We start from the raw sequence: 12,524 nt of genomic DNA on the forward strand, positions 1-12,524 counted from the left end.
GCCTGCAGCCGCGGGAAGGTTGCAGAGGTGATGCCCAGCTCTGGGTGCGGGGCTGGCACAGCTTTGCCTGGAGCGGTCACCAGCCTCGGTCGCAGCTGCTGAAATGCAGAGAGGCAGCAGCAGCCTGAGAGAAAAGGTTGAAGGTGATGGCATGATGACCCTGGCTGGACTTGATCTGTGTTGTCTGAGCCACTGCCATGGGATGGTTGGGTCTGTCTGCCCTGTGCTGGTCGGCTGAGGCAGGTGAAGAGGGTCCTGCATGCCTGGAGTGGGCTGCAAAAATCGTCTCTGCTCATCGAATAAATGTCATGAGTTGTTAACAAGCACGGTGTCAAGCAGGGCACAATGTAATTCTCTATTTTTTTTAATTACTGGAATTAACAGAATATGGCACTAATTTCTACAACTACCACTTCTCCCCCTCCCCGAACATGAAGCTTGATTTGTGTTCTTATTAACTTTGTCCTATAAATGACCTTGCAAGGAGAGTGGTTCTGGAGGCTAAGTGAAACAATGTCTATATTTTCTGAAGCTCCAGGCTAAGTTTTATTAATGTAATGTCTAAGATCTTTGAAGTTGTGACTTTACCAGGAAAATCATAATCTCCAAACCTTTATTCATAATGGGTATGACTTCCAGGGGGAACAGAATACCTGCTGTGCTAATTATTTCAATTATCAGCTACTACTAAAACACGTAATGGATTTTCTCTGCTTCCACAGGTAAAAGGCATGACATTACGGAACTTAACTCTGATGTTGTGAACTTGATCTCCCGTGCTACACAGGAGAGATTACGAGGGCTCCTAGAAAAGCTGACTGTAATTGCTCAGCACAGAGTGTCAACCCACAAGGTAAAGGAAATCATTAAGCAAGTTTTGCACCAAAGTTTTCCTGCTTTGCAGCCTCGAAGGTAAACCTCTTCCAAGTATAGCCACATCATATGCAGTATGTGTGTTTGCAGTGTCTACCAAAGGCTGGTTTTAACTGTTTTTAGCCTCTAACTGGTCCTTAGGTTTTCCATTCAGCTTGTTGGATAGATGCTTTTAAAACCCAGCATAAGAGTAAATGCATGTGTTTCTCCTCTTCCACTAAAGTGGTGGCTGTTACACAAAAATCTGTCTTGCATAGTTAAATGTAAAGCTATTTTTGAATGCTCTTGGTGGTCGGGTTGATTTAGGGGCGTGTGTTTGCTTTATGTGTTTACTGTTGATGAAACTGCAGTATTGGCTCAATAAAAAAGCCTTGGGAAACTGAATGGAGTATTTTATTTTTAGAATGTGCTCCATGTGAAGGCAGAGACCCCTTTGATCTTAAAGTTTCCAGAACTCTTCTTCTGCCAGTGCTACTTAAAATTCCCTCCCCTCCTTCTTGTATTAGCTTCATTCAGTATGAAGTAAATTAGGTTCCAGTGAGCCAGTATCCCTTAAGATACTTGTATGGTACAAATGGGAAGCAATAACTTACTGGCCAAAATAGTTCTCTTTTTTTGTCATTCAGTAATAAGATATTAGTCCACACATTTTCAATATCAAGCAGGTTTAGTTTATTGAGTTTTTTTTCACAGGAACTTATACTTAATGAAATTTAAGAAGAGCTACTAACTGGTGGAATAGGAGTTATTTTTGACTGAACACTTTTTATCGGCTTTTAAGCACTGAAGAATCAATAGTAAAGAGCAGAAACTATTTAGAAACTTCCAAGTATTTATAGTGATGTCTGGAGCAGTTGGAGTATGTTGTTCCTTGCCAGAAGAAGACATGGTAGAAAATCCATGCAGAAAAAGAAAAAGAGTTTTTAATGAGAAGTCTTTAGAAATCTGTACATGTTCTATGTTGTCTCTTCAAAGTGGGAGATCCAGTAACGATCCTGAGCAAAAATTGAGGTGGAAGTTGAAGTCCTGGGTAACCAGTAGGACTTTGTGTCCTGCAGACACCAAGGGCACAAGGGAATGTTCTTGGACAGTGAGCTTGATAGGGCTGATTTCTTTCTCACTGAACTAAAGCAGTAGGAAAACTGATAGGTTTTTGTCTGATTGAATTGCCAGGAGCAATGATAAGATTGCAGTCTTACAATAAGCTTGCTTTCTTGTCCTTTTTTTCTTATAAACAAAACAAACAAGTAATGGGCATGATAATCCTAGAGGCACAGGGACCCTCTTCTGTCAGGAAGATGGTATTACGTTACAGGAGTGTCCTTAGGATTATGTTTGTGAGTAATAATATTGTGAAAGATGCTGACAGGCTTTTAAATGTTCAAGAGCAGAACACTACAGGGTTTTGGAGCCCTGTTATGTATTTATTTATGTATGTACACAACCCTGTATTCCACTTCCCCCAGTGCTTCCCCATCCTCTTTTCCCTCTAGGCTATTGATAGGTATCAGTGGGCAATGTGGGCATCATATTTTTCAGAGAATTTTCCAGAGCCTTTTCAAGTTGCCCTGTAAGGCTTTGTATTTGCTTATGTCCATGACAAAAAGATATACAGTAATGGGTCTAGGTGGGGTGAAACTAGGGTAAGTATTGTTAAGGTTGAAGTTGGTGTAAAAAGCCAGTAATTCATGGGATCATACTTGGGAAACTCTTCTCCCCAGTTTGCTCAGCTCATGCCTAGCAACTTACATCTGATTGGTACCCTTGCAGGGAGAGTGAGTCGGCAGCCATATCATGCAGCCATGCTTGCCAACTTTTGCCCCTTTTTTACTAAGTTTTGGAGCGGGGAGATAGAGGAGTCTGTCTTTGGAAGTCACTAACTTAACTGAGATAAAACTATCATAGCAGTCTCTTTATCTGAAGGCGGAGTAGCCTGTCAGGTTGCTGTAAACGGCTCTTTGTTGTGATTCTTGTTGCAGTGCCTTTATAGAGCCTTGCTAAGACCACAAAGGTAATTAGCTTGCTGGTTTGGTTCCTTGACTGCTTACTTCCTACAGTCTGGAGAACTGCTGAGGTGTAAGAGTATGTATGTGACATAATATGATACCCAAAACCAGAATTAATAATGACAACTAAAGAGTACGGTGATTAAAAACATGTTTTTTATGTGGATGGGTTCAGCACAGCATGACTGCTCTGTTCCTGTGTTTGGAGCCCATGAGCACATGAGAGGCATGGTACCATGCTGTGCTATAAGCATTGCTTCATGCAAACATTTTCCCCATGTGCAATAGCAGTAAAATACTGCAACCCTAAACTGCACTATCTGTAGGGTGATGTGGTGTGTCACCGGTCTGGTTTTAGGGGTAAGCTTTAAACATAGCGAGGAGTGAGCACTCCTAGATGTGGTAGCAGCCAGTCTTCTACCTACCCCATGCCACCAGCAAACTGCAGAGTGCAGAAATAACTTACCAGAAGCTTTTCTGTTATTAACCTGGTTTAGGAGTTGACTGTTTAAAGCCAGAGCTTATCAAGTTCCCACATAGTAGCTGAACCTCTGCAGCTGCTTGTCCCTGCTCTGTCCTCAGCAGGGCTGTTCAGTGTGACTTAAACTGTTCCAATTTTGTGGGAGAGCTGGTCTTTGTGGGATTCTTTCCACTTATTTCCTGGTGGACTGGAGTGGAGCACAGCTTTGCTGTGTGTGGTTTTTCCTTTCTGCCCCTGGACATACAATACATTCCTGGTGCTAAAATGCAAGTACCTTAGTCAGGTTTCAGATTCATTTACAGGTATGTGACAATCTAAGAAGGAAGTTGCAAATCACAGACAAGGCATATACCTGCTCTTGAATTTGTTGCTAGTTCTCTTCTTGCTAAAGATGTACCTGGGAATACTTTGCTTCAAAGCTGCATGTCTCAAATATGTGTAAACCTAACATAAAAAGTTTGGTAGGAGCTGGCTGTGCTGTAGAGCACATCTGTGAGAGTCTTGACTGTATACATTTCTTTATTTCTTTTGATGGAAAAAAAAAGGCATGGAAAAATTAATTTTATAACAAGATTATATAGATGTGCTATTGTTGTTTGAAAGCAATAATTTATTTTAAGGTAGCAGAATGGCTTTCACTTTTAGTGAACTGCAGATCAAGTGTAGCTCAGATAAAGTAAAACCAACTTTTTAACTGCCAGATATACAAGATCAGCTTTCACGTGTACGAATCTAACCATGCTCTCTATTGTGGTTATGTGCTTTATCTGTAGCTTAAATTCTGTCTGTGATTACACTTTTAACTTTACTTTGGTTGGGATTGCACTGTTGTAGCTGCGGACACTTTGGCCTTATGTAAGGAAGTTTAACTGTTGCATGAACAACTGAATCCAACTTACTCCATCATAACAGTAATGGCTACAATTTATGAACAGGTATATAATATAATCTTTTCTGTCTAAGCAATTCAGTGCTAAATGATTATAGATAACAAGTTTATTTTGGACAAAATATAAATAGGTGTTCCTCTTCTAAAAATTCCTGAAATAGAGTATCTTAAACCAGTTGTTGATAAGCTGAAACACTATTACGGATGCTCCCATTTCATGTCCCATATAAGAACATGGTAGAGTGCTTCTGGTTGAGAGGCTTGCCTTTCTAATTGGCATATGGTCTTGGATTTGGCTTTAAAAATGTAATCTGACTCTGACTTTGAGCGTTCCAAAGCAAAATTCTTCTAAACTTTGGAAAAAATAATCTTCTGGTAATACGGCTTTCTTCTTTGTCCCTTTAAAAGGATTGTGGCATGGTGGTGGATTATTATAAACTGCTGTTTCAAAACAAATTGTACTAATGTACTGAGACTGACTCAAAGTAGTGTATGTTTTGTGGGGAGCAATGGGGAAAAAAAGTCTTGAGTAGGAACAGAAGAGGGGGAAAGGTTGTTTGGACTTTCTGCAGAGCCACAGACTCTTCTTTGGAAAGCCTCCTTGGTTGCAACACATGGTGTGGTCTGAGCCACAATTGGTGATACGTGACAATGTGGCGGCTCATTGAAAAGGACCAAACTTAATACCAGAGGAGGGATTGATTTCAGTCTTTGGCTGGGTTGTGAGAATTCAGATCAGGAGACAATGGTGCCCCACAAGAAGACTTTTACTTTCCTTACAGCTTTTAAAAGTGTATGACTGAGTGTGGGAAGAAAAGTCTGAGTATAGTGTGTTTGAGAACTAAAAATTTAGCATCTGAAGTCACTGAGAGTCCATAAGCTTAAAATATACCCTTGCCTGAAATACAGCTGTAAAACATCGTATGCTTATAGTTGTGTGTCAAGGTTGCTTCATTAAAAATGTGAAATTGGGGTGGGGTGAAGAGTTGCTGAAAGTACATACTGCGTTTGACTGATAAAAGCTCAAGGATGAATTTCTCAGGAACAGACAAGTTCACAAAGTAACAGGGAAAGAAGATGACTCCAAGACATGCATTAAAGAGTGGTACAAACAGGTGGCACAGACATGCCTCATCTAGAATGGGCTCCCTGCCTTGTTTTGCCTAACGCACTCTGGCCAACACATGGCTTAAATTGCTCTTCCAGAGATAGGCTGAATAGTAAAAACAAGCTTTTCCATGTTGACCATGTTTTAGATATTTCCTTTCTTTGTCGTCTTTCGTAGCTAAAGTAGAGCTAAACTCAGGCTTTCCAGTGAGGGTAAAAATAGTGTGAAAACCAAACTACTAATTGCTGGGTTTTAGACCAAAGGGACCCTAGTTGTGTTTCGATGCATACATGTCCAGTTAACTGTTGGAACTAGTCATTATTATTCACTAGCCCAGCTTTGTACAGGAGTTGGACCAGATAACTTCCAGAGGTCACCTTTCAACATCAACTATTCTATAACTTGAGAGCATCCACTGAGGAAAAGATACGTATTACTAAAGCTGTAATAAACCATATATAATTTACCTCACTTTCTACACCCTCAAGATTCATTATAACTAGTTCTAAACCATAAAACCTCTTTTTGGAAATACTAGGTGATGCTTATTTAAAACTCTGGATTATGTCTGTAGCTACAATGCCAAACACTCAAATGACAAATTTCACTTTTTCTCATATTAAAAGGGAAAGGATAAAGGATATGATATTCTGTTGCTTTACAGTTGTTTGTTTTTTTTTCCCCTCTTAACCTATCCAAAAGGCAGTCTTGTACGTATGTTTACTGGGTATGAGGTTGCTGTTTAAAACAAAATTTTAGCCTTTAAATCTAAAAGACTTTATTCTTGTCGGTATTGTTCAATAACCTCTTAGTAGTCACTTGTTCAGTATACTCTTAGTCATCACAGATGCCAAGAAACATACTTCAGTGGAGAGATCTGTAAATGACTGCCTACCACCTGAAGTCTTTCTGAAACAGTGGTTTCAGTGAGACACTTGCTGGCTTTGAAAAATAGCATTGTTCTTGTTGGATTGTTCCCATTGGGTTTCTTATCCCTATTGGTGTATATGAAAGCCTGGTTGTCTATAACAAACTTCTGTTTCCAGGGGAGTGATAACTACATCGTATCTAGTGACACCAGAGCACAGCTGAGATTTCTTGAAGAGCTTGATCACCTAGAAAAACGGAGAAGGGATGAAGAGGAACGTGAAATGTTGCTTCGAGCAGCCAAGGTAAGAACTTCACTATTTCCTTGGAAAGCAAGAAGTATTGTTCTTTAGACTGGCAAACAACTTCAGGTTTCTCCAATTTCTGCTTTAAATGCAGTCACCATTAACCCTGTAACAGGAAATCTGTAATATTTAGGACAGCTTAGGCTATACAAAAAAAGGATTTTAGCTTTTTGCATTCCTACAAAAAAATATCAAAGCAGTTCTTTCACATGTGTGGTGGTGTGAACTCTTCCTTTGAGGTTACTCCTACTGGTCGAAAGGAAATAAAAGCAGTATTCATATAGCCGTAAACCTTCTTCCTGTCTCTGTTTCTGGCTCAGTATGTCATTCTCCATCACATACTGAGCACTGAAAATATGGATTCACTATCTCACCAACCTGGAGCCTGGTGAGATCTCACCATCCTGCCAGGGGTATTTATTTTCTGTAGTCAAGATCAGAACGCTAGCCTTGGAGCTGTCCTTGGAGCTGGTACCCAAGCATCTCTGAACCCCAATGTAGCCACTGCTAGTACAGCAAAAGTACCCTTCTTCCCCCTTCCCTCCTCTCAAGAACAGGAGGGAAAAAAAATCCATAGATGTTGCTCCATCAGGTGTGACTTGATCCTTTTTTTTTTTTTTTTTGTGTTTCTGTTTTGTTTCAAGCTGAATTCTGAAGCCCCTTGGGTGGAAGCCTAATCTTGAGTTGAAAGAATCATGTTGTACTTGCATGAGTACGACTCCCTTTCTTTCCTATACTTCCTGTCCTTTTTAAGTGTCTGCTGCTGACATGAACAACATCATGCCTAGACTGGACCTGACTGACAGTGTTAGCATCATTTTCAGCTTAATCTTGCTTCAGGCTAGAGCAGAGGCAGCTGGCCCAGATGAGGAGGGGGGTGCGTGTATGTGTGTGGAGGGGGGGAGGGAAGCCAGTCTGGATTGAGGCATTCGCCCCTGGAGCTAAATCTTTCAATCACCAGAGAAAATTGTCATTTATTAAATATTTAACGGATGCGATGGTGTTTGGATGCCAGTAATTTCTGTTCAATTTTTTTCCCTCTTCCTTTGGTAGAGCCGTTCCAACAAAGAAGATCCAGAGCAACTGCGGTTAAAGCAGAAAGCAAAAGAGGTAGGACTTTCCAGTTACCATGCTTGCCTTTGTGTGTTGAGAGAAGGTTGGCAGCCCTGTCCTGGCAATTAGGTCAGGGTTTATTTTGCTGCTGCATACCATTTGCAGAGGCCTTGGGGAAGGACAGGAACTGCCACAGGCAAGGGCAGTGCTTCAAATGAGGTCAATGAATTATGAGCTCTCTTTCTTAACATTTTATTTTATTTTTGTAGTTTCAGTCCTGTCTAGAAATGGTGCTTTGTAAACTGCAGCAGTTCACTTGGTAGGAATATAACGTGGGATTAGAGAAAAAAAGAAAAAGAAAGAAACTTTGAGATTTAGCATCTGGGACTGTACAATAGGCTACGTTTTTCCAGGGTAATTGTTCGTTTTGTAAATCTGATACTGCTTATAATTCTTTGGCTGGGAGGCGGTACTGGGATTTAGTTTTAAATGGAAAACGCCTCTGGCTTTTAATTTTCTGGGCCCAGCAGTTTTCTGTTCTGGAATGGAGCCCTTGTTTCACACAGTTCATGTTTAGCTGCAGGGGTTTTAGTTTATAGCTTAGACTGGTTAAGCTTTTACTCCCAGAGGCCTCTGCATAGCAACTGTAGAAATCAACAAATAAGTTCATTTATGTCTGCAGCCTCCTCTCAGTAGCTGACTTTTTACATTTCCCAATATCCATTTCCTGACTTTTCTAGCCTGGGAGAAAAAAGCTCCACTAATTGGAGCTTATTTTAATTGAGCCTTAATATTGGATCTCACTGGAGTTGCCCCCAGAGCTACTGGGAACAGAATGAAATGAAAGTACCTAAGGTTGAAGATGTGTGTGCATGTGTATGTGTGTGTGAAATTTTTCACTTGACCTACAGATTCTTTTCCCTGCTGAATAAATCATCAAGCCTGTTCACATTTCTGATTAAGGATCTGACAGCAGACGATAATAAAGACAATTGAGGTGTGAGACGTGTGATACAGAGCTGAAGAAATTGGTTTCTATAGTTACTTGACTGATTTCATGCAATTTTTAAGGATCTTTGTGCTAAATGAGAGTGATTTTCTGAGCAACCTTTTTCCTTAACTGTGCCTCTTGAACTATGAAATTCGTTGTTGCTTAACATTGCTGCACTTGGCTCCTAGGTGCCAGCAGCAGAAGCAGGTTATTTATGAATGCTTTAAAGGCCCTTATTGTTTGGATTAATGTAGGAGCCCAGGCAAAACAAATGGAAATCCAGTAAAATAGTATTAGAATCAATGCTCTGGATTTGCACCATAGTAAAAGAAATTTGTAAAATAAGAGGAGAGAGAAGGAACTTGCTTTATTATCTCTCTTTTAATTCTTTCTTTCTGCTTATAACTCTTTCTTCATGCTTCCAATCTGTGAGTACAGAGTTGCCCTAAAGCCCTTCCCAGTTTGCCTCTAGTGCCACCGGTATCAACACTTCAATTGGTGATGCTAATTTGTTTTGTAGGTGGCTTTACCTCTGTATCATTTGGTCATTTCTAGATATTCTTTCTTTCAATACAACACTGCAAAGCAATTAATTTATGCAGCTTCTTTTCTCTTTTCCTCTAATGTGTAGGTGGGGGGGTTGAAACTAGATGATCTTAAGGTCCTTTCCAACCCTAACCATTCTATGATTCTATCATCTTGAAAAATACTCAGTGATTTGGATATTTAGGACAGACAGAAGTGAGGTGTGTGATCTGGGTCTTTTTTTTCTGATCTCTCTTTAAAAGTGGCATATAGGTGTACAGAAAAGGAGCTAACAGAGTGGAGAAGGTATTTAAGTTTAGCGCTTGGTGTTCTAAGTGCTTGAGTTGACCTCCTTCAGTGCATCTTATCTTGTGCCAGACTAACACAGACTAACACATTGCACTTGTACTGCGTATTTGTCCATGCTGTGCTGCTCTCAGAGTGATGATCTCCAACTGCTTCACCAAAAGAAGCAGCAGCAGATGTGCCTCTTGGACAACAAAGATCTTTGTGTCAGTATTGCACTGCCCTCTGTCCTGCTGCTTTGTTTTCTAGGAATGAGGCAGCAGAACTTCTCCAGGCTTCACATGTCACATGGGAAGCCCACCTTCTGTGCCAGGGGTGTTTTCTTATCTGTGAGACCATCTCGACCTTGAGTGGAAGTGAGCCCAAATGTAGCTGGTTAATTTGAGTGCTTCACTGACAGTTTGGATATAAATGGTCAACACGCATTTGCATTAAAAAATGTAAGTAGAGCTGGAGTAAGAGCAAAATAAGAATCAACAAATATCCCAAGGCTGAAACTGGTAATGCAGAAGTACAGTATACTGGGATGACAGCCTGAAATGGCTCACCATTGTCTGTCTTATCAGATTGTAATTATAGTCTGCTCCTAAGAAACCAAACTTGGGATCTTAGATACCTCTGTCAGCTGGAATCAGATCCTTTCCTGGCCATTCTGGTTGAGTATCCATTGGAAAGCCTGATCTGACTGTCTGCTTATAGTTCTTTAAAAACAAATATGCACCTTCCTTCCTTAAAGCTGTCTTTTATCTGTTGATGATGAAGCCTCAGGGGAAGGGAGATGGTGTGGGGTAATGGCACTGGAGCATGTTCTAAAGTGAAGTTTCCCAAAATGCAGTCTGTACATCCTAACAATGAATGCTTACAAATCCAGGATGTGCTGTCATCCAGCAGCTGGAGGCAACATCTTAACATTGCTGGAAGTATATCCAGAGACTCTGCAGTGGATTCTTTTATCCAAGAGGCTATACATAATTGCTGTGACCTTTTCATTCCTTTTTGCATGACCTATTGCCTCGAACTTCCCCTATGCCAAGTCATTTACTTTCCTATATTCTTCGTCTATGTAGCTTACTATGAATTAAGTCTTTATTTACTTTCTTTCCCCTTTCACCTGTTTCAGCAGATTTTAATACCTGTGGAAAGTGTGCACTCCTTCTGAGGCAGCTGCAAGGCTTGCCCCAAGCTGCTCCTTTGTGCACTCAAGAATTTTGTCCTTTCTCACCTCATGGGCCTGCTCTTTGTGCAACACCATTCCTGAAGTTTGGGTAAATGACCCCTGCTTTTCATTCAGCCTTATCTGTCATTTCAAGCTGAGAGGATACAGTCCTCGCATTGTCCCTGACACTTGTACTTTTAAACTGTAACTGGTTTTGGGTGCCTTCTGTTATTTCCTCTTCTACTTTCAACTATACTTCCAGCTACAAAGAATATGTTCACTTGATGCAATTCTTGTAGCTGTATTTATACTTCTTCTGGGTTCATGCCTTTTCTGAAATGAGTTTACTTAAATTGACCAGGTGTAGGGTGCTGTCAAATGTGCAAGTATGTCATATGAAGTCAAGTATGTCATCCCAGAAGACCTGTGAAAATGTCAGTATTAAACAGTGTGTAGTGTAAATTTAAATATAAACCCTAATCTTTTGTACTTCTGTCTTACCTTCAAAAGTGAGTGTGCTTGCAATATGGCTTCAGGAAGCTTAAGGCTGAACCTGGACAAGTCTTTCAAATTGTATGTGTGCAAGATTGCTGCTTGGGGTTAAGCAGGTATCATCCTGGTAGCATCTTTGCTTATTCTGTAGTATCTACCTTCCTCTGCTCTTACCTTGTGGCACCTTGCAGCATCTATCATTGGATAGAGGTGAGCAGCCACATCCTGGATTAAGGGAGAGAGCATGTGGAGCAAGCACCTGATGGACAGCAGACTCACCTGCCCCATTCCTTGCTCTTCAAGCAGCTCTGCTCACTTATGACTACACAGATCCTCCCTTGTTTTTGCCTGCTTGATGCACTTTTGCATTTCCGTGTTACAGTTTTGACACAGATGTCAGAAGACGGCAGTAGATGAGGTGCTGAGAAAATTCAGTACCTTTAGTATCAATTGGCTGGGAGGAAAATAGCAGACCCAAGGGTGTGTTGTTTTGGTTTTTTTTTGCAGAGGCAAAACAAACCCTATCAAAAACATAAAACAGAAAGCCTGCATGATTCCAGTGAGCTCCTGGTTGCTATATAGTAATGACCGAAATTTAGTTGTCTGTAGAATCTTTTTCAAAAATGATCTGGGCTTTTTGCCTATTTCATCTCTCCATCCCAACTCTTCCCCTTATTTCCTCTCTCATTCTCAGATAACAAGTAACCTGATTCTTTGCTGCTCTCGCTACCATCTCTAACCCATGTTTTCAAGCTGATTGTTTCCTTTTCCCCCCACACCTCTTATGCTGCTTCTATATTTAGTCTTCTGGACTTAATGGTTCAAATTCTTTAAGACCACTCTTGCGACAGGGGAAAAGGAAACTCCCTAGTTAACCAGAGCCTCTCAAGAAAGCAAACAAGATGCTGTGAACAAAATAACATCTCATTGTGATTGGTTGGCTTTTTGTGAGCCTTTAGTGACATCCTGAGAGCTTCTGCTTAATTATCTGATTTATATTATCTTTGTTGTTCTGTTAGCATTTATTACCTGCTTCTGCATGTTTTGAGGAAAAAAAGAAAACAAAAAAAACAGGCATGGTTATTGAACAAACATACATTTTGTTACCTGCAGTGGAGCCCTACAAATCACAAAGGACTGTCATCAGAGATTTTGTGTTACGAGTCTTGCAGAAGATCAGGGATGGAAATCCTGTCTAGTGCTAGATTATCGAGCAAGCTAAGAAGTGAACCAAATCCCTGTTTATGTGGCATTCATATGGGTGTTTGGAAGGAGTGTAAGAAAACAGCAGCTGAGATACTGCTTCAGATACCCTAAAACCATCTGGAAGATGGTAGCAACTGTCTTTCATCTGATGAAACCCAAAAGCTCCCTCAAAACTCCATTAAGCCTGTTCTTGGATTGTCAAATAATAGTCTTCTCTCAGTTTCTCTGAGAGACTATGATGGGCATGTAATGAGCTGGAAGGATGG

The 12,524-nt window shown here is 40.6% G+C and overlaps 1 protein-coding gene across 2 annotated transcripts in view; it reads left to right on the forward strand.

Annotated features, from left to right (window-relative positions):
• TAF4B (TATA-box binding protein associated factor 4b) overlaps positions 1–12,524 on the forward strand; it is a 70,635-nt gene that overhangs the window by 39,875 nt on the left and 18,236 nt on the right. For both annotated transcript variants that reach the window (XM_065668158.1, XM_065668159.1), the window contains exons 11-13: positions 723–853; positions 6,404–6,529; positions 7,583–7,639. In XM_065668158.1, coding sequence (XP_065524230.1) covers positions 723–853; positions 6,404–6,529; positions 7,583–7,639 — 314 coding nt within the window. The remainder of the gene's footprint in view (positions 1–722; positions 854–6,403; positions 6,530–7,582; positions 7,640–12,524) is intronic.

This window comes from Lathamus discolor, chromosome 2 (genome assembly GCF_037157495.1).
Source record: "Lathamus discolor isolate bLatDis1 chromosome 2, bLatDis1.hap1, whole genome shotgun sequence".
Taxonomy (NCBI): Eukaryota; Metazoa; Chordata; class Aves; order Psittaciformes; family Psittacidae; genus Lathamus; species Lathamus discolor.